The sequence below is a fragment of the Lepidochelys olivacea genome, assembly GCF_965140295.1.
Source record: "Lepidochelys olivacea isolate rLepOli2 genome assembly, chromosome: 4".
NCBI lineage: Eukaryota > Metazoa > Chordata > Testudines > Cheloniidae > Lepidochelys > Lepidochelys olivacea.
The window spans coordinates 146,548,276-146,570,444 of record NC_140414.1 but is presented as its reverse complement, the minus strand read 5'-3'; the positions used below and the strand labels follow the sequence as shown (position 1 = coordinate 146,570,444).

Sequence of the window (22,169 nt, the reverse complement as noted above, 5' to 3'; positions counted from 1 at the left end):
CATGGGTATATGGAAAATAGATCCTGTCCAACTAACTTGATACCTTTTTGGATGAGATTCCAAGTTTCGGTTGATAAGAGTAATAGTGTTGATGTAATAGACTCAGACTTTGGTAAGGCATTTGACTTGGTACTGCATGACATTTTGATTAAAGTACTAGAATGAGATCAAATGAACTTGGCACACATTAAATGGATTAAGAACTGGCTAATTGATAGGTCCAAAATGTAACGGCAAACGAGCGGGCATGTTTCCAGTGAGGTCGTCATCATGTGGGTCTGTTTCTACTGGGGTCGGTTGTTGGCCTGATGCTATAAAATCTCTATGTTAAATGGTTATATGATTAAATGTTTCTAATATTTTTATCAATGACCTGGAAGGAAATATAATGTCATCCCTGATCAAGTTTGCAAATGAAACAGAAAATGGGGGAGTGGGAAATAATGAAGAGGGTTGGTGTCAAGGTTCCTTCCCCACTCTGAACTCTAGGGTACAGATGTGGGGACCTGCAGGAAAACCCCCTAAGCTTATTTTTACCAGCTTAGATTAAAACTTCCCCAAGGTACAAACTATTTTACCTTTTGCCCTTGGACTTTATTGCTGCCACCACCAAGCGTCTAACAGATATATAACTGGGAAAGAGCCTGCTTGGAAACGTCTTTCCCTCCAAAATCCTCCCCAAACCTTACACCCCCTTTCCTGGGGAAGGCTTGATAAAAATCCTCACCAATTTGCATAGGTGAACACAGACCCAAACCCTTGGATCTTAAGAACAATGAAAAAGCAATCGGGTTCTTAAAAGAAAAGGAGGACTTGTGGCACCTTAGAGACTAAATTTCTTTGAGCATAAGCTTTCATGAGCTACAGCTCACTTCATCGGGTGCATTCAGTGGAAAATACAGTGGGGAGATTTATATACACTTATGCTCAAAGAAATTTGTTAGTCTCTAAGGTGCCACAAGTACTCGTTTTCTTTTTGCGAATACAGACTAACACAGCTGTTACTCTGAAACCTTTTTCTTAAAAGAAGAATTTTAATTGAAGAAAAAAAGTAAAAGAATCACCTCTGTAAAATCAGGATGGTAAATACCTTACAGGGTAATCAGATTCAAAACATAGTGAATCCCTCTTGGCAAAACCTTAAGTTACAAAAAGACACAAAAACAGGAATCTCCATTCCATTCAGCACAGCTATTTTATCAGCCATTTAAACAAAACAGAATCTAACGCATATCTAGCTAGATCACTTACTAAGTTCTAAGACTCCATTCCTGTTCTGTTCCCGGCAAAAGCATCACACAGACAGAGAGAACCCCTCCCCAGCTTTGAAAGTATCTTGTCTTCTCATTGGTCATTTTGGTCAGGTGCCAGCGAGGTTATCCTAGCTTCTTACCCCTTTACAGGTGAAAGGGTTTTTCCTCTGGCCAGGAGGGATTTAAAGGTGTTTACCCTTCCCTTTATATTTAATAATGAAGAGGACTGGTCACCAGCTCAATGGGATCTGGATCACTTGGGAAACTGGGTGCAAACAAACAGTATGGATTTTAATGTAAATGTCTACATTTAGGAACAAAGAATGTAGGCCTCACTTACAGGATGGGGGGGGCTTTACGCTGGGAAGCAGGAACTCTGAAAAATATTTGGGTTGTGGTGGATAATCAGCTGAACGTGAGCTCTCAGCGTGATCTCTTTTGTGCTTGTCCAGTGCCTAGTACAAGGGGGCAAATAATAAAAAATCACTAGAGCTGTGGCTAGACAACAGCCCTGAAAATCAGGCCGAAGGTGTCTCAGGTTGGGCAACTAAAAACGAAGGCACCCAAAGTGAGAGGCAGCACAGCAAACCCAAGGAATCAATAATCATGACGTTACCTTAAATATCATGAGATTTTTCAACACTGGGTTTGCTGCCGTTGTTCTCCAGCTATTCCACACCAGGGCCCCCTTTCACCTCGAAATTCTCCTCCCATCTAGCCTATACCCCCGATCGCTTCCCCGGGGCAGGGCATAGCGAGGAGAGCTGGCTGGTTAATGGATTTCCTGTCCCATGACATTTTTTGAGATATTGAAAACATTTCCCGCCCGAATTGGGATGAAAAGTTGAAATCCCAAAAACCTTTGCAAACTAAAAAAAAAAAAAATTAAATGAGAATAACAATAATAAACAAACCAGTTTGAGTCTATCAGCTTTGTTTCAATATTGGCCATGTACATTTTTTTTTGCTATAACTAGCTTAAATTTCAGAGCAAAAAGACTTTTTGAACAAAACCCCGCAATTTTTCATTTTCAAAATCTTGAAACATTTTGACAAATTCACAATATTTTCCACAATGTTTTTGGGTAGGAAGAAACTCATAGAAACGGCCCGTTGCCACAAGATGTTTTAGATTTGATGGATCTGCGTTTTCTGATGAAAAGAGCTTTTGTCACCGATTTCCTGACCAGCTCTAGTTGTGAGTCCCTGACACCTCTTTGTGACCCCTAAGAGGGGCAAGGGTCCTGAATCCCAGCTTGAGAACCAACTCATGGTCTGCCACCTCTGGGGCTACAGAATAGGGAGTAGGAGACGCCCCAGGGGCTGAGGCACAATCTGGTTCTGAGAGTTAGCTTCGGTGTTACTGGTTTTAAAGACTGGCAAAAGGACAGCTTGCTGGGAGGGGGGCGGGGGCCTTGAGAAGTTCTACGGTCAACCTGTCATTCACCTGAACTGATCTCAGTGGTAGATAAAATACTTCACAGTGGGAGGAAGACAGCAGAGGCTAGACTGGCAGGGTTGGTAGACAATTCAGGAGATGGATTAAACATCTGTGCATGGAATGGGTGCGGTGTGTGTGCATCTGCTTGTGATTCCTGTCCCCTTTCCACACCGCCACTGTGTAACTGCTCTGGAAAGAATCATCACTGGATCTGCGATTTGGGCCCAGTCAGCATTGCTTGGGCATGCAAAAACGCTCGCTCCTCCAGTCTTTGCCCACGTGCCAGGCAATGCCTCTTTAACTGGAATTTCACGGAACCACGCTGTCTCGCGACGGGCCCTCCTTGCACTTCATTCTTCTGTTAAATGAAAGCTTAGACTGCCAGTCTCTCAGAGGTAGAGACTCCATCTGTGTCTGAACTGCCCAGCACCAGGCACATCTGTAGCATGGTACCACTGATCAGTAACCGCTCAGATGAGCTTCTGCAAGCTTCCCCAAAAGAGTGAATTCACATCATCCCTCGGTCACTTTGGTTAGCCTGTTAGATCCTCTCCTCTGGAAGCAGTCTGCAATTAAAGTCCAAACAAATGGACACGCACTTCCTGACTGGTTTCAGAGTAACAGCCGTGTTAGTCTGTATTCGCAAAAAGAAAAGGAGTACTTGTGGCACCTTAGAGACTAACCAATTGGATCAAGTTCCAAACCGGTAGGTCAAATTCTGCAGTGGTGTGTAAGTCAGTGTTGCCAACGCACTGTGATTCTGTTGTGAGTCTCATGGTGTCCGGTGCTTTCTTAGCGCTCCTGCTCCTAGATCCTGTGATTAGGTGAAAATCTCCGCTTTTATTCTTTTAAAAAGTAGTGAGCGGATTGCCAAGAAAAGACTGGAAGCAGGCCCTGCTAAAGGTTCAAAGACCAACAGGCAAATACAAAGATTATTTTTTATGAACATCTCATGGTTTTTAAACCAATCTCGTGCTTTTTGGGACCTGACATGAACATTTGGGGTTGGCACGTCTGAATGCTGCTGTATAATAACTTTCATGGCTGGTATAAGTGGGTGAGAAAGTGGGAAGAGGTGATAGAGCAGTTCAGTTGTGCCAACTGGGCATTTTGTGGGTGCACAGAGCAATTGTCACTTGCATGCTGAGATGGCAGGAGCAGCAGCAGCGGGAAAGCCAGTGTGTGGAAGAGAAGGTAGTTTGTAAATTCCTAGAGTTTAAGGCCAGAAGGGACCATTCGATCATGTGGTCTGATGTCCTGTCTGGCACAGGCCAGAGAACGTCAGCCAGTGACCTCTGCATTGAGCCCAGTCACTTGTGTTGGCCTAAAGCATAAAATTAATCCCTTTCCTTACTTTCTACAATCCTGTTTTTCCTTCTACTCTTTCCCCCCTAGCACGGCACTTCCAGCGACACAGCTCTCTCCAGTCTTGGAGCTAGTTAAATGTTTTCAAATGTTAAAATTTCAACCACATTTCAAATGTTGAAAAAATTGAGGAAAAAACTGGTGGAATTTTTTGTGAAATTTGTCCCCTATAGCTGGCCAAAATTTTTCAAAATTAAAAAAAAAAAAATCAATCACATTTGTCTCTTCTTTTTGACCAGCTCTGCCACGGTGGGCCATTGAAGCAGAAAGAAGAGTGCCATCTATGAGTGACTGATACCTTTGCCCTGGGGCTCCCTGTTCTTTTCCATGGAAGTCTCGAGCCTTGCTCACCTTGTTATATCTGATAAGATCCCAGTTGAGGAAAATGTGTCAACAGCTGAGGATTTACAGTAGAAAGTTCCCGTTTCCCTGGTGCAGTTTGTTAGTGCATTTGCAGATGGACAGTAGAGAGGCTGTGAATCTCTTTTTGGCTGTTGAGGTTTCATCTTGGGACTGAATTGTTACTGACACAAAATCCTCCATCTAGCATACACCAGATTTTAGGGTGTTGCAATCTGCTATTCATATGGATGGGGCAACCACCTCCCCCTCCACCAAGATAGATTCCATTTCCAGAAAGAGGCAGGGCTGCAGCTGACTGGGTATCTATTTGATCTGCCTTGAAGGCATGGACAGCACATTGCGATTTGCATGTAAAACAGGGATTCAGTCTTGTTTTAATTCTGAAAAACAGAACGAATCCTCCCCAGACTTGCCCCACTGGCTCTCCAAGTGAAGATTCAATGTTCTGTCAGGTTGCAAGTCAATCTGGGCATTGGTTTGAGTTACTGAGGAATGTGCTTAGATTGTTAGCTCTTTGGGGCAGGAACCGGCTTTTTGTTCTGTGATTGTACAGCGCCTTGCATAGTGAGGTCCTGGGCCATGAATGGAGCTTCTAGATGCTGTGGTAATAATACACATAGATTTCTGTAAAGGGATTCACTTGCTCCCACATGACATTTTGATTAAAAAACTAGAACGACGTAAAATTAAAACGGCACACATTAAATGGATTAAAAGCTGGCTAGCTATAAACCGGGGACTTATGAGTTGGAAGCAACAGAGGAGAAGAAAGATGTGGGTGTATTGGTTGACTACAGGATGACTATGAGCTGCCAATGTGATGCAGCTGTGAGAAAGACTAATGTGATCCTAGGATGCATCAGACAAGGTATTTCCAGTAGAGAGAGAGAGAGAGAAGTGTTAGTACCATTATACAAGGCAGTGGTGAGACCTCATCTGGAACACTGTGTGCAGTTCTGGTCTGCCACATGTAAGAAGGATGAATTCAAACTGGAACAGGTGCAAAGAAGGGCTACTAGGGTGATCTGAGGAATGGAAAACCTACTGTATGTGAAGAGACTCAGAGAGCTTGGCTTATTGAGCCTAACCAAACAAAGACTGAGGGGAGATATGATTTCTCTGTATAAATACATCAGAGGGATAAATACCAGGGAGGGAGAGGAGTTATTTAAGTTAAGTGTCAATGTGGACATACGAACCAATGGCTATAAACTGGCCATCAACAGTTTAGGCTTGAAATTAGGCGAAAGTTTCTAACCACCAGAAGAGTGAAGTTCTGGAACAGGCTCCCAAGGGGAGCAGTGGGGGCAAAAAACCTAAATGGTTTCAAGACTGAGCTACAGAAGGGATGGTCTGAGGAGGCTGACTATAAGCCGATATGCGACGGCCAGTAGCAAATATCCCCAAGGGCTGGTGATGGGATACTTGATGGGGAGGGCTCTGAGTTACTGCAGAGGATTCTTTCCCAGGTGTCTGGCTGCTGGATCTTGCCAAAATGCTCAAGGTCAAGAAGGAATTTTCCCCCAGGTCAGATTGTCACAGACTTTTTGTCTCCCTCTGGAACATGGGGCATGGGTCACTTACAGGTTTAAACTAGTGTAAATGGTGGACTCTTAACCTGAAGTCTGTAAATCATGATCTGGGACTTCAGTAACTCAGCCCAGGGGTGCTGAGCCTTCCCAAAAGTGGGCGGGGGGAGGGGCCGCTGCCTCCTCTGTGGCCCCGCCCCTCCTCTTCCCCCTGTGGCCCCGCCCCCTGGCCAGGCCGGCAGCTGGAGCCTGGCCGGGGAGCCAAGGCAGCTCTGGATAGCTGCGGATCCTCTGCCTGCCTGGGGTGGGAGAGCCTGAGAGCAGCCCCCAGCCTGTGTCCTGCCCCCCGGGGCCCCAGCCAAGTGCAGGTGGAGGGTCCGCAGCTCTCCACAGCTGCCCGCACGGCTCTTACTATGGCTGGGCTGCTCTCAGCGCCGAGGCCCTGCCCCCTGTCCGGGGTAAGAGCTGTGTGGGCAGCTGTGAAGTGCTGCAGATCCTCCAGCTGCCCTGGATGGGGGTCCCTGTGGGGTGGGGACACAGGCCGGGGGCTGCTCCCAGGGCCCCCCACCCCAGGCAGGTGAAGGATCCGTGGCTTTCCAGAGCTGGCCGAGTTCCAGCTGCCGGCCTGGCCAGGGGGTGGGGTCTTGGGGGAAAGAGGAGGGGCAGGGCCCGTGGTGAAAAGTGGGAGGGCCATGGCCCCCTGAACCCCCCTGCCCCCCATTCCGGCGTCCCTGAGTCAGCCAGAGGTTAGGGGTCTATTACAGGAGTGGGTGGGTGAGGTTCTGTGGCCTGCAATGTGCAGGAGGTCAGACTAGATGATCACAATGGTCCCTTCTGGCCTTAAAGTCTGAGTCTAACTGATCAGTCTCAAAATGTAACTGTAAATGGGGAATCCTCATGAAGGGAGTGTGTTTCTAGTGGGGACCAGCAGGGATCGGTTCTGAGCCCTATGTTATTTGACAATTTTATCAATGAGTGGGAAATAATGAAGAAGACAGGTCACTGATACACAGTGATCTGGATTGCTTGATAAGCTGGATACAAGCAAACAATACATGTTTGAATATAGCTGAATATAAATATCTACATCTGGGAACAAAGGATGTAGGCCTCACTTACAGGACGGGGGACTCTATCTTGGGAAGCAGGGACTCTGAAAAAGATTTGGGGGTCCTGGTGGATAATCAGCTGAATGTGAGCTCCCAGTGTGACGCTGTGGCCAGAAGGGCTAATGTGATCTTTAGATGCATAAATGGGACTCTCCAGGAGGAGCAGAGAGGTTATTTTACCTCTGTATTTATCAGTGGTGTGACCACTTCTGGAGTACTGTGTCCAGTCCTGGTGCCCACGGTTCAAGAACGTTGTTGATAAATTGGAGAAATTTCAGAGAAGAGCCAGGAGAATGATTAGAGGGTTAGAAAACCTGCCTTATAGCAAGAGACTCAAGGAGCTCAATCTATTTAGCTTAACAAAGAGAAGGCTAAGGGGTGACTTGATTACAGACTATAAGTACCTGCCTGGGGAACAGACATTTAATCATGGGCTCTTCAGAAAGGTATAAGATGATCCAATGGCTGGAAGTTGAAGCTAGACAAATTCAGCCAGGAAATGAGGTGTCACTTTTTAACAGTGAGAGTAATTAACTAGTGGAACGGTTTCCCCAGGGTCATGATGGATTCTCCAGCGCAGACAATTTTTAAATCAAGAGTGGATGTGTTTCTGCACTAGGAGTTATTTTGGGACTGTCGTAGGGTCTGTGTGATGCAGGAGGTCCCTTCTGACCTTGGAATCTATGAAAAAAATCTGTGAATAATTAATAACAGTGGTTCCTTTTTGACAGCTAACCTTGTCCACGACGTGTGTTCAGATCCAGGGATAGTGCCTTTGCCTTTCTCATTGAAGGAGGCCTGAGCACTTTAAGAAGCCTTCTCGAAAATTCTTGACGGTTGGCAACCTTATCCCTGTTTTACAGATGTGGAGACGACGGTACAGAGATGCGGAGCCGCCCAACGTACCATAGCAGTCACTGGCAGCACCGGGAATAGAACCCATGTCTCTGGTCCCTCGACACTATGCACCACTTGCTCCCAGTCCTGCCCCTTGCCCAGCTGTGTCCCTCCACCCCTGCTTCCTTTTCCATTTCCGAGGAATCAGATTTCAGAGTAACAGCCGTGTTAGTCTGTATTCGCAAAAAGAAAAGGAGGACTTGTGGCACCTTAGAGACTAACCAATTTATTTGAGCATCAGCTTTCGTGAGCTACAGCTCACTTCCTCAGATGCATATCGTGGAAACTGCAGCAGGCTTTATATATACACAGAGAATATGAAACAATACCTATTCCCACCCCACTGTCCTGCTGGTAATAGCTTATCTAAAGTGATTTCCAGCACAAATCCAGGTTTTCTCACCCTCCACCCCCCCACACAAATTCACTCTCCTGCTGGTGATAGCCCATCCAAAGTGACAACTCTTTACACAATGTGCATGACAATCAAGCTGGGCTATTTCCTGCATAAATCCAGGTTCTCACATCCCCCCCACCCCCATACACACACAAACTCACTCTCCTGCTGGTAAAAGCTCATCCAAACTGACCACTCTTCAAGTTAAAATCCAAGTTAAACCAGAACATCTGGGGGGGGGGGGGGAAGTTTCTCAATTCTTTGGCTTTAGAGACACTAAACAGTCTAGAGCTGCCCTCTACTGGCCGATTATTTAATCACAAGCTCATCTTTAAATTTTCTAAAAAGCAGCCATCATCAGTGCTCTGTTATTTCTTGAACGGCTGGGGGAAGCTGGATGGGGTGGGGATGTATCCATTTAGCTAGGACGGAACTGGGAATTTTCTGTCCCATAAAAATGATTATTTTGCGGGAGCCCAGAAGGCAGAAACCCTTTCAAGTACAGAGCTGTTGCTTTCCCCCGCCGCACCATAATGAGTTCAGAAAAGAAGGCCAGTAGGAGCATTTTAAACCTTTCACTTTTGAGTCCTCTCTTTGGATAATGTACTGGCTTGGGATGCCAGAGACGTGGCTTCTGTTCATGGCCTATTGGGTGATGGTGGGCAAGTCACATCTCCTCTCGCCTCAGTTTCCCCTCTGTAAAATGGGGATGATTAAACTGACCCCCGTGTAAAGTGCTTCGAGAGCTACTGATGAAGAGTGCTAGATAAAGGTATTATTTGCAGGCTCAGCATCCTGGTATGTTTATTTGCGCAGCAAGTGCATCCTGTTGGGATGTACCTGGGACACTGGGCAGCCTAGCAGGTATGCTCTTGAGATAATGGACAGCAGGGTAGGTGCATTGCATGCACAATACCTGGTACGACAGTGACGTATTTAACTCTGCAATTTCTTTCAGGCTGGAATGATCCCTGGCAAACGTGAGGAGGGGACAATGCACTTGAAACCACTGAGACTTGTTCTGTAATGACCTACTCAGTCATGTTGCATATGAGCCTTTTATAATGATCCTTCTCTGTTCTCCAGGCCTTCCTCAACCTGCAGGTTTCCTACATTCCTCCACCCGGGGCCGCTCCTCTGTTCCCACCGCCTACCCCTCCGGAGCCAACACCATCCACAGCTGAGCTCGACACAATCACCGGTAAAGAGACACTCTTGCATGTGTATTTGTCGCATTTCTAGGCTGCATTCTGCTACGTGTGTTGTTTGTGCTATCTGGCCTGCACAGTGAACCCATTATCCTGGACTTTAACAATAGCATTACACTACAGTCTGCTGCAGGCATAAGAACTGCCAAACTGGGTTAGACCAAAGGTCCATCTAGCCCAGTATCCTGTCTACTGACAGTGGCCAAGGCCAGGTGGCCCAGAGGGAATGAACAGAACAGGGAATCATCAAGTGATCCACCCCCTGTCACCCATTCCCAGCTTCTGGCAGACAGAGACTAGGGGACATCATCGCTGCCCATCCTGGCTAATAGTCATTGATGGACCTATTCTTCATGAACTTATCTAGTTCTTTTTTGAACTCTGTTATAGTCTTGGCCTTCACAACATCTTCTGGCAAAGAGTTCCACAGGTTGACTGTGCGTTGTGTGAAAAAATACTGCCTTTTGTTTGTTTTAAACCTGCTGCCTATTCATTTCATTCGGTGGCCCCTAGCTCTTGTGTTATGAGAAGGAGTAAATAACACTTCCTTATTTACTTTCTCCACACCACTCATGATTTTATAGACCTTGATCATATCCACCTTAGTCATCTCTTTTCCAAACTGAAAAGTCCCAGTCTTCTTAATCTCTCCTCATATGGCAGCCTTCCATACCCCTAATAATTTTTGTTGCACTTTTCTGAACCTTTTCCAATTCCAATATATCTATTTTAAGATGGGGCGACCACGTCTGCACACAGTATTCAAGATGTGGGCGTACCATGGATTTATAGAGAGGCAACATGATATTTTCTGTCTTATTATCTATCCCTTTCTTGATGATTCCCAACATTGTTAGCTTTTTTGACAGCCGCTGCACATTGAATGAATGTTTTCAGTGAACTATCCACAATGATCCAAGATCTCTTTCTTGAGTTGTAACAGCTAATTCAGACCCCCATCATTGTATATGTATAGTTGGGATTATGTTTTCCAATGTGCATTACTTTTCACAGTGATAGGGAGCTGAGCAATGGCGGTGAAAATGATGTGGTGAATGATCCTTTGGATTTCCAGAAGTTTTTAGCAGAGAGACGGGCCTGGATCTGAACCTCTTTAGACTCTGCAAAAGTTGTATAGAATCATAGACATGTCAGGCTAGAAGGGACCTGAAGAAGTCAGTAAATCTAGATCATCTCTGACAGGGGTTTGTGCAACCTGTTCTTAAAAACTTCCACAACCTCCCTCGGATGCCTGTTCCAGAGCTTCATCTACCCTTAGAGTTAGAAAGCTTTCCCTAATATCTAATCTACATCTCATTTGCTGCAGATGAAGCCCATGACTTCTTGTTCTACCTTCCTCCAGATCTTTTTTCTCAAGACTGAACATGGCCAGTTTTTTAACTTTTCATCATCGGTGAGGTTTTCGAAACCTTTTCTCATTTTTGTTGCTCTCCTCTGGACTCTCTCTAATTTATCCTCATCTTTTCTAAAGTGTGGCCCCCAGAACAGGACACAATACTCCAGTTGAGGTCTCACCAGTGTCGAGTAGAGCAGGACAGTAATCGCCTGCGTTTTATATACGACACTCCTGTTAATACCCCCCAGGATGATATTAGCTCCAGACGCATCAGCTAAAAGCGGCACCAGACTCTGCCAGAACAACCCTTGCAAACCTGCCAAAGTATTTCCATTGCTACAGTGATCAACACCCCCCCAAAACACAGCTTTCAAGATCCACGGGTCCTACACATGCCCATCACAACACATGCTGTATCTCATCCAGTGCACAAAATGCCCCAATAACTACTAGGTGGGTGAAACCAGACAATCACTGCGCCCTCGAATGAACTCACACAGGAAAATGATAAAACACCCTGTCATGTGTGGGCAAACACTTTTCACAAAGCGATCACTCCGTATCTGACCTCTCAGTCTTCACCCTCAAAAGAAACCTGCCCCCTTTCAAAAGACGAGCCTGGGAGCTTAAATTCATTACTGTGCTAGACACTAGAAATCACAGACTGACCAGAGACACTGGATTTATGGCTTATTACAACAACCTAGAATCATAGAATCATAGACTATCAGGGTTGGAAGGGACCTCAGGAGGTCATCTAGTCCAACCCCCTGCTCAAAGCAGGACCAAGCCCCAACTAAATCATCCCAGCCAGGGCTTTGTCAAGCCTGACCTTAAAAACTTCTAAGGAAGGAGATTCCACCACCTCCCTAGGTAACGCATTCCAGTGTTTCACCACCCTCCTAGTGAAAAAGTTTTTCCTAATATCCAACCTAAACCTCCCCCACTGCAACTTGAGACCATTACTCCTTGTTCTGTCATCTGCTACCACTGAGAAGAGTCTAGAGCCATCCTCTTTGGAACCCCCTTTCAGGTAGTTGAAAGCAGCTATCAAATCCCCCCTCATTCTTCTCTTCTGCAGACTAAACAATCCCAGTTCCCTCAGCCTCTCCTCATAAGTCATGTGCTCCAATCCCCTAATCATTTTTGTTGCCCTCCTCTGGACATTTTCCAATTTTTCCACATCCTTCTTGTAGTGTGGGGCCCCAAACTGGACACAGTACTCCAGATGAGGCCTCACCAATGTCAAATAGAGGGGAATGATCACGTCCCTCGATCTGCTGGCAATGCCCCTACTTATACAGCCCAAAATGCCATTGGCCTTCTTGGCAACAAGCGCACACTGTTGACTCATATCCAGCTTCTCGTCCACTGTAACCCCTCGGTCCTTTTCTGCAGAACTGCTGCCTAGCCATTCGGTCCCTAGTCTGTAGCGGTGCATGGGATTCTTCTGTCCTAAGTGCAGGACCCCTCACTTTTCCTTGTTGAACCTGTAACCCACTAACAAACCCTTCCTCCCACTGCTGCCCCGCTCCTTTCCTCCCTATGGTGGGAGGGGTGTTAAAGGGCCACTTCACCTCCAGTGGTCCCTTCAAATGTGCTAACTACTTATGCTAAACAGTCTGTTTCACCCTGCTTTTAGCTGTGACAATCTGAGGCCAGGCCTGCACTAGCCAGCTTATCACAGCACAGCTGGACTGATGCACCGATGTACTTCTGGGCTCCTGCATTGTAAGAGGAATCACAACAAAGAGCCACACTGTACACTCACTGCAGCCGGACTGGCCATGCTGCGGGGCTGCTGGGACCAGTGACACATCCTGCAGCTCCTTGTGAAGGAGAGGGGCCGGGCCAAACCTGAGTGGTGCTGTGACTCCGTGGGCCAGTGTGCAGCGCCACTCACTGAAATTTAGGCCAGCCGCGTCTCCAGCGTGGCAGCGGGCGGGCTGGGCCGCCCCGAATGGTGCTATAGCTCCATGCGCCAGGTCCCAAGGCCACGAGCTCAAGCGAGCGAGCTTCTTTCTATTGGCATGCAAATCTGCATTGATTCATGGGTGTTGATCCGGCCCTGCCGGCACCCCTCTGGCCACTTCTTATCTGTGTTTTCCCCAGGGCACTTGGTAATTGAGGACACCCTTCTTGCCCTGTTCCTGCAAAGTCGTCAGGGAAAGTTCTCAGCCCAGGGACAGTGACTTCCCCACCCTTCATCGTGGTGGTGATGATGAAAAACCAAAATGAGATTGAATCGCCCATCCAGAATCATTCCCCATCGCAGGCTGGCTGGGGAGTTGAACTTTGCATGGCAGCAGCTTCATCCAAAATGTGGTTTCTAGCCTCTCCAGCTTTGCCTGTTTTGTGTGTTTGTGAGAGACGGGGGGAGACCCACAGCAGGGGTGTGTGTGTTTCTGTCACTTTCAAGAGGTTGATGAACATGCCACTGCCCCCAGCTAATGGGACTTAGCTGGTGCCACACGGGGGTGATGGAAGCTCCCTAAAAGTGCAGGGCGGCCACTGGCATCTCTTCTCCCTGAGGTCCCTCCCCCGTGCCGCCTCTTCCCCTGAGGCTCCGCCCCCACTCACGCCTCTCTGCGCCCTCCAACCGGTAAAAAGTGATGGGGCTATGGATCTCCCCGTTCCGGCACCCCTGATGCCATGTTTATAACCAACCCTGCAGAGGGGGTTTGAACCTGGGACTTCCTGCGCTAAACATGATCGTTCCCCTCTATTCAACATTGGTGAGGCCTCATCTGGAGTACTGTGTCCAGTTTTGGGCCCCACACTACAAGAAGGATGTGGAAAAATTGGAAAGCGTCCAGCGGAGGGCAACAAAAATGATTAGGGGATTGGAACACATGACTTATGAGGAGAGGCTGAGGGAACTGGGATTGTTTAGTCTGTGGAAGAGAAGAATGAGGGGGGATTTGATAGCTGCTTTCAACTACCTGAAAGGGGGTTCCAAAGAGGATGGATCTAGACTGTTCTCAGTGGTAGCAGGTGACAGGACAAGGAGTAATGGTCTCAAGTTGCAGTGGGGGAGGTTTAGGTTGGATATTAGGAAAAACTTTTTCCGTAGGAGGGTGGTAAAACACTGGAATGCGTTACCTCGGGAGGTGGTGGAATCTCCTTCCTTAGAAGATTTTAAGGTCAGGCTTGACGGAACCCTGGCTGGGATGATTTAGTCGGGGATCGGTCCTGCTTTGAGCAGGGGGTTGGACCAGATGACCTCCTGCGGTCTCTTCCAACCCTGATATTCTATGATTCTATTCTATGATTCTATGAAATGCATCAGCCTCTAGCGTGGGACTTCCTCTGTTAGCCTGAAGCAGCAGCAGACTAGAGCTGGGTGAATAAGGGATGTTTTAATTCGTTGGCAATTTTGAAAAGCTGAAAAAAAAATTCCTTTTTGTTGGGACCAAAGTGGAAGCCTCTTTAAATTTTGAGCGAATCAAATGGTGGAAAAAATTTCATTTGGGGTCAAATGAACCATTTTGTGTTGACAAAATTGAACTGCTTTGTTTCGATTTTGACCATTAAAAAATGTTTTTGGATTTGTTAAAAATCAAGGAAATTGTGAAACTAAAAGTCACTTCAAACCACACCAAAAAAAATCAACTTTGGTTTTTCCAGATTCCTCCCCGTCTCCCGCCCAGACCGAACAATTCAGCAAAATTGACGCGAATGAGCAAAATGTTTTGCTGTCACCAAATCTGCATCCCCCCCCCACCCCAAAAGCAGCTGTGGCTAAAAAGTTTCACCCATCTCTACAGCAGGCTGCCAAGCCCTTTAAGAGATTAGCCCCAAGGGGAGGACAAAAATCGGTGCGGTTCTCTAGTGTGGGTCACGTGCATCATAACCAACAGATGCTGCTGTGCTGGGTGTCAGCTCTTGCAGAGATTTGAGTGTGCACTTTGTGCACCTTGAGCTTGGGAGCTAAAGCTGTAGTTGCTTCGAGAAATTGTCTTTTGTTTTAAGACGGATCCCAGGGACTGCTTCCCCCTCACCTCTCCCCCCGTCTAGTAAGTAAAAGAAACATCCCTGCTGGGGCACCCACGGGGAAAAATAGTGGGTGCTCAGCACCCACCGGCCCCCCACTGATCAGCTGTTTGTCAGCGGGCAGGAGGCGCAGGGGGGAGGGCGCGGAGTGGGGGCAGAAAGAGGCAGAGCAAGAGTGGGACCTTGGGAGAGGGGGCAGAGTGGGGGTGGGAAGAGGCAGAGTGAGGGTGGGACCTCGGGAGAGGGGGCAGAGTGAGGGTGGGGCCTTGGGGGAGGGGGTGAGTAGGGGCAGGACCTCAGGGCGGATGGGGGTGGAGCAAACGCCCGGAAAAATGAAAGTCAGTGCCTAGGGGTGCCCATGCTCCCAGATGCCAGGCTTAGTGAGGAGTAGCAGAAGTTGTGGAGTATTTCCACCCTATGCCCCTAGGACAGCATTCCTCACATGGGGCTGCCAGTGGATGTTTTTGCGGCTGTGACAGCCTCCAAAGCATGGGCGGAGATGGGGGGGGGAATCAGCAGCCCCTCCCTCCTCTTGCCCCTGAATAGCTCTGCCCAAGGGCAGTGAGATGCGTGCCACCTTGGTGTTTGCACTGGCATCACCAGCAGGGGTCAGCACCCTGCACTGGGCAGCCTCTTTGGGGGTTCCGGGCAGCGCCTCTGGGGACACGTGGGGCCGGTGTGCGTGGTGCTGGAGGCGGCTGTGGTGTTCGGTTGCTCGCCCGCCCGGCCGGGGCACCGGGAGCCTGGATCTCCACAGGCGGCCGGTGAGTTCCCAACCCACCTTCCCTGGGCTATGGGCGGCAGGGACAGAGAGACAGGTTTGTCAGAGCGGCCACCAGCAAGAATTGGTGGCCACCAAAACGTGTTGTGAGAACCCCTGCCCTAGGACGTGGTGATGGCTGCTCGGGAAGCGGTGCTCATCCTGTTGAGCTGGGACTGATTCTGGGTCCCAGCCCGGGACAGGGGGGCCGTGTGGTGTGAACCCAACCTGAGGTCTGGATACTGGGGACAGCCCTGGCCAGATCTGGACAGCTTGACCCTTGCCGCGTGGGCCCTTCTCCTGTGCAAAGCTAATGCTGGCGAACTGCCCCGGCCTGTTTCTGTGGATTCAGCTCTGATCTCTTGGCTCAGTTCCCAATTCTCCATGTCCTCCCTGACCGAGCTATCACCCCCATGCCTTGCAGATACAGCTGGGGAGGAAGACACTGAAGACCAGATAGCGACAGGGGATGAGACGGAGCCTTCCACAGGGCCCTCTGGGTCGGAGCAGCCCACGCTCCCCCGGAAGCCTCCTTCACACCACGTCCATGGAATTAAGAGGAGGAAAAGCGCCCCGAAAAAGCTGCTGTCCAACAAACCTCAGGACTTCCAGGTGAGCAGCAGCAATGTGTGTGTGACGTTCGCCTCTCCGAGCTGCTCTTCCTTTACCGTCCCACTGACTGCGCCACCTCAGGAGTGAAACCTTCTCTGGTGCGTGACCATCCTGGGGTCTTCATTGCCCCGCAATGCGTTAAACTGATCCAAGCACCTGGGAATCCTGTGGGAGCTGGGAGCAGGAGCCCAGTGCTGCAGCTCAGGGCTGCGTCTTCTCCCTGTAGGCCAGACTCCCGTCTGCCACTGTGGGTGCAACCCCATTGAGTCCAGTGGGCTGGGCTGGCGTAGCTGAGAGCTGAGCATTCCCCAGCGTCTGACGGGCTGTTGCCCTTTTCTCCTCCACCTGCCTTTAGATCAGGGTGCGAGTCATAGAGGGCAGGCAGCTTCCCGGTGTCAACATCAAATCAGTGGTGAAAGTGACGGTTGCCGGACAGACGAAAAGAACTAGGATCCGCAAGGGGAACGGCCCGTTTTTCGATGAGGTGAGTCCGGCTATTGTTCAGTGTCTCCACTGGGGTAGCGCCTGGGAGCAGGGTCACATCCTGCTAGGCGCTGTGTACATAAGTAACACATAGACCACCCCCATCCCCTGGCAGCTCACGATCTAGGATTTAGGAAGGTGCTGTGGGAAATGCCTCAGTTGCTCTTAGACAGTCATAACCCCCTCGTTACGATGTAACCCACGCAGGCAGTTGTTTTAGCAGCTGGTGAGATGGGGTTCGTTATTCCGGCGCTTGTCGATGGGGGGGATTGATTGTTTGAGAGCCCGGCACTGCGCAGTGCAAGGGCCAACACTCGGCCCTGTGGCGTTAGCAGTCTAGCCTCACTCTAGGCTTGCTTTGATCCTGTAGGGCCCCCGAAAGGGATCATGTGACAGGGCACCTGAGAACGTTCTCCTAGCAAGTTAGTCACTTGCAGTTTGCGTGGCAGACAGGTGCATAGACACACGCCCACGCGCTCCTCCCGGTACAGCTAGTGCCCGGAGAGAGCCAGGAAATGATTCTCACCTTCTTATTACAGTAGCATCTAGAGGTACCAGCCGAGATCAGGGCCCCACTGTGCTAAGCACTGGGCACCCACACAGTGTGATGGTCCCTGCCTGTGACCGCTCTGAACCTGAGCCTGCGTCAGCCTGAGGATCATCCCTGAGCCAGGGTGGGATGGGTCATCAGAGGCAATTACCTGCAGGTCTTGTGTTCGGGCCCATGCCATTCAACCAGGGTTCAGCCAATCTACAGGCGAGGCCCCACCCAGGGTTCTATGGGACACAGTCTCTCCAGTCTGCTCAACCTCATTAGCTGGCCACGGGGATTTTCACTGCCAGTAGTTTGAACAGACTGTCCCTGTCCCTGCTCCAGCCTGGGCCTGTTCCCACAGTAGTCAGCCCCGGCTGCAGCCTGCATCGTCTCCTGCCTCAACTGGCTGCCTTGTGGCTCTGACGCTACCCCAAAGAGCTTAGGGTCTAAATATAAAAGAAAGACAAAGCCTAGGAGGGGAAAGAGGGTCTCAGAGAAGTGATTTGCCCTGCAGGTGAGTAGCAGAGCTGGGTCCCTCAAGTCCTGATCCAGTGCTCTGAGATCCTCAGATGAGAAGTGGAGAAATATTGAATTCCAGCAGCTAGTGGAAAGCATCTCTAAGGATTGCACTGTGATTTAATCAACTTATGTCAAGGCCAACCTTTGCCAGGCTACTGGTTTTTTCTGGCCCCTTGTACATATTTCGGACACGTTTCAGATCTTTGTCTCATCTGTATTTTTTAACAGATCTTTTTCTTCAATGTCTTTGAATCTCCGGCCGAGCTGTTTGATGAGCCCATATTCATCACGGTAAGTTCTCGAGACAAAACGGCCAAACTCCTCTTCCATTCTTCACAGTAGCCCTATGGTTCCTTGGAATAATGATGGGCTGGACCCCCAAACTTTGACCCAGGTAAGGACCATATGTGGCCACTTGCTACTAGCTTGGGAGTTGTATCTAGCTGGTAGAATGCTAAACAGTTTGCAGCCGGCCTTACCACTGGTATGATTGGGTAGGCTGCAGGGGCTGGCTGTCAGTTCTGATCCAAATGGAGCATTGGATGCTGGGTTCTGTTGTCCTTCAGGGTAGCATCTCTGTATTGGAGATGAAGTCTCTGCTGGGCTATGTTTAGCCACATTCTGACCACCCCTGATGTGAGGGATGCAAAGCCACTAAAGCCAGGGTTGTCTCATAGGCAACAATCCACTCGTCCCAGCTCTGCACTCATTTGCTGTGGTGGCCCATGCGTACACAGACACCATGGGCATGGGCAGGGATCAGACCTGGGGCCTTTGGCATCAAAAGTACCCGACCCTGCCGTCAAGCTGCCTGGAGTTGCTCATGACTGTGAGTGCCAACTTCAGGGCGGACTGTCACAAACCAGGGCACAAACCCCAAACTGGATATGTGTTCTACAATTAAATTTCACCAACCAAGTAACAAACTCTCAAGCACCATAGCAGCCTAACCCATGGAGTCACAGACAGTCCCCTTAGGCATCACAGTCTATCTTGCCAGCCAGGCAAACTTGCTTTGGTGGTAGATGGTCCCTTGCATCAAAAATCCAAACACTATTCAGGTTACTCCCAGTCACAAAGGGCCAGTTACTTACCCAACTGCACCTTCGATCCTACACCATAGAGAAGGCTTGTAGCCAGTCCTTTAATAAACTAACTAAAGATTTATTAACTAAGAAAAGAAATGAGAGTTATTTACAAGGTTAAAGTAGGTGAACACACACACAAATCAGTTACAGTCTTAGCTTCTGTTGCTTTTTAGAACCTGCTATAATAAGCAAGCTCTGTATTTTCTTTAGGGCTAACCCGGGCTAACCAACTGGGGATCTCTTGCTAATGCTCAAAAGTCTTTCCCCCTCACAGTTCAAGCAGCATAGTGACAAAGTTCCTTCTGCTCAGTTGTTTTTATTCCCTTCCCCCAGAGTTCAAACTGATGGGACGAGCATTTGTGCAGGTCTCCTCTTCATGGGTGTGGGCGGAGCAATCAGCAAAGTCTTTTGTCCACTGATGTTCTGCAGTGGCTTGTCTGGTGTCCATGGGTCGTCTTTTGTTGGGCAGGAGATGATGCCACTTGTGGTAAACCAGTATTTCCCCCTTGGTAATCAATTTGGGCTTGAATAGGGCCTGGGGGTGGCTGGCTCACTACAAAAGCAATTTTTCCTCTCTTGGTATTGACACCTCCTCATCAATTACTGGGAGTGGACCACATCCACCCTGGCTGCATTGGCCTTCAGCACTGGTTCTTCACTTGTAAGGCAACTCCCTTCTCTTCATATGCCAATGTATAGCTATGCCTGTATCTGTAATTTTCACTCCATGCATCTGAAGAAGAGGGTTTTTATCCACGAAAGATTATGCCCAAATAAATCTGTTAGTCTTTAAGGTGCCACCAGACTCCTCGTTTTTGTGGATACAGACTAACACCCCTCCGAGATTTGTCACCCTTGGTAATGCTTCTTTACTGACTGGGGTGTTTTCCAGTGTCATAACTAAGGCTATGATTCTGTCATGGAGGTCACAGGTGACTTTCCGGGACCTTTGAGATTTCTTCTTGGCCAGGGCTGGAAGAGTTGTCAGCCCCAGGGCCGCTGGAAGATCTGAGTGGTGGCCAGCCCCGGGGCCACCAAAGCAGCAGTCCCCTGCCCACGGGAGCAGCAGCTGGGGTTGGGTCGGCCCCCCTGGGGCTGGAGCAGCAGCCGCAAGCCCCAGAAGTGCTCTGTTTGTCCCTCCCCTCCCTCCCCAGGGTATTTTTAGTAAAGGTCAGGGACAGGTCGTGGCTTCCCTGAATTTTTGTTTATTGCCCGTGACCTGTCCCTGACTTTTACTAAAAATAACCGTGACAAAATCTTAGCCTTAGTCACAGCGAACACTTTTATAGTTACCGAGCAAATACTTCAATATTACCTTAGAAAACAGGATGCAGGTGTTAATAGTGAGTTTAATGCAGGCAGCGATTTACCAGCATTTCATAAAGTCCAAACGCTAAACACGTCTCTGGAAATCTAATACCTGTTTAAAAACACTATCACACAGGTGAGTTAGACTGGTTCCCAGCCATGCATTTGTCAGTTTTCAGAGAGGCCTAGGGACCTCGGCGTAACCTGGTACCTGGTCTGCCAACATCACACTGACCCGAAACACCCTGAACTCAACAGTACTCTCTCCTTCACTTCAAGGGGCTTCGTGTCAGGCCCCTAGTGAGGTTAAACACAAACTGCTAGAGTGTGTCAAAGAAGTGGGGGGAATGATCATGATATTTTTGCAAAATGTATTTCCCTGATTTCTTGTTAAACTTGAAATGAGAAAAGAATTGCGATGAAATCTGACAAGTTTTGACCTGCTTTCCAAACCACCAAGCTGAGTGCGCTGAGAATGCTAATGATTTAACATGGATGGTTGAGAGTTTTTTCCTTACATGCTAGATTTACATTTTTGCATCTTTCCCCCCCCTCCAGGTTGTTGATTCCCGGTCTCTCCGGACAGACTCTGTGATTGGGGAATTTCGGGTAACGATTTGTGATTTCATCTCTCTCTCTACATATTTTTAATCATTTTGGCCTCTTTTCTGTGCAGCCTGTGGCTAAACATTTGATTTTGTTTTTCATTTTATTTTATAGCTGGATGTCGGGACAGTTTATGCAGAACCAAGTGAGTTAAACAATTATAGTTAGAGATTTTTGGAACCATTAGAGATTTTAAATTAGAAATCAAATTTGTACAATTTAGGGACATTTCTTCGCTACAACTTTCTATGGGCCAAATGCAGAGGTCTACATGTGCGCACAGATGTATTTACACATGTATATTTAAATGTAAGCACACAAACACACACAGTTTTATATACACATCACAGGGTGACGCTGTCCCTTTAAGAGGGAAGAGACCCATGCACCTGTGACTTGTCCGCTGACCCCAGTTGGGTTTGAAAGAGGGCACCTGGACCCTAGATGTAGCAGACGCTGTGAATCAGGGCTGCCTGACACAGTCAGGAAAAGGGGGAGTTGAGAGATGCCAGAGACCAAGAGACTGTGCAAGGTCCCTAAAGGAAGCTGTAGGTGGTTCCTGGGGGAAGGCTGAAGGCAGGAGAAGAACAAGTCAAGTGGAGTTTGCCTGTTGACCTCCCAGAGCTGGAGATTCAGGGCTGGAGAGGCCTGAAGGCAGGAGGGCCAGTAGAGAGCATTGCCTGCTGACTGCTGAAGCTGAGGGTCAGAGAGAGCTGAAGATAGAGGAGCCGTGGGGCTTACCCCACTGACGTCTCCACACTGGAGAGCTGGACCCAGGGGAGCAGTGAGAGGGCCATGGGGAGTGAGGGATACTCTGCTGGTGAGGATGGTCTCCTAGCAGAGAGGCTGCGGGGGGTGGGGGTTCCTGCTGCAAAGAGTGGGGCTGTACTACAGCCAGAAGCTGTCCCTGCAGAGAGAGAAAGGAAGACTGACAGAGTGCCTAGATATGGCGAAAGCCGCTAGAATGACTTACATTGCAGCTTGCTTTATCTGTGTAGGAAATGCAATGAGAAGCCAGCCTTTTTTACATCTATTTAACCCTTTCCATTGCTGTCCATTTGAAACCGGAAGGGGTGAGAAACAAACAAAACCTCCAACCCAACTTTTTCCAGATGCAAAAGTTCAGATGTGTTGGAGGAAGGTTCAAGTCTTGTTCTTAGTTTAGGTGAACTCAGTGACCTCAACTCGTGCAATTTTATCACACGTCTCGTGCTGTTTGGTGGTTTTCTTAAAGCCCCAGCTACTGGAGTCATGTGATTATGTGAGCATCTCACCTTTCACTACAAAAATAAGTAAGTTTCTTGCCCTTACAGTTGCGAAGAAAAGCTTGATGACACAAACCCTAT

The 22,169-nt window shown here is 48.5% G+C and overlaps 1 protein-coding gene across 2 annotated transcripts in view; it reads left to right on the top strand.

Moving 5' to 3' along the window:
* DYSF (dysferlin) overlaps positions 1–22,169 on the top strand; it is a gene marked incomplete at its 5' end in the record, with an annotated part of 306,191 nt that overhangs the window by 72,625 nt on the left and 211,397 nt on the right. For both annotated transcript variants that reach the window (XM_084626184.1, XM_084626183.1), the window contains 6 exons: positions 9,441–9,555; positions 16,097–16,284; positions 16,640–16,768; positions 18,050–18,112; positions 20,776–20,826; positions 20,938–20,968. In XM_084626184.1, coding sequence (XP_084482310.1) covers positions 9,441–9,555; positions 16,097–16,284; positions 16,640–16,768; positions 18,050–18,112; positions 20,776–20,826; positions 20,938–20,968 — 577 coding nt within the window. The remainder of the gene's footprint in view (positions 1–9,440; positions 9,556–16,096; positions 16,285–16,639; positions 16,769–18,049; positions 18,113–20,775; positions 20,827–20,937; positions 20,969–22,169) is intronic.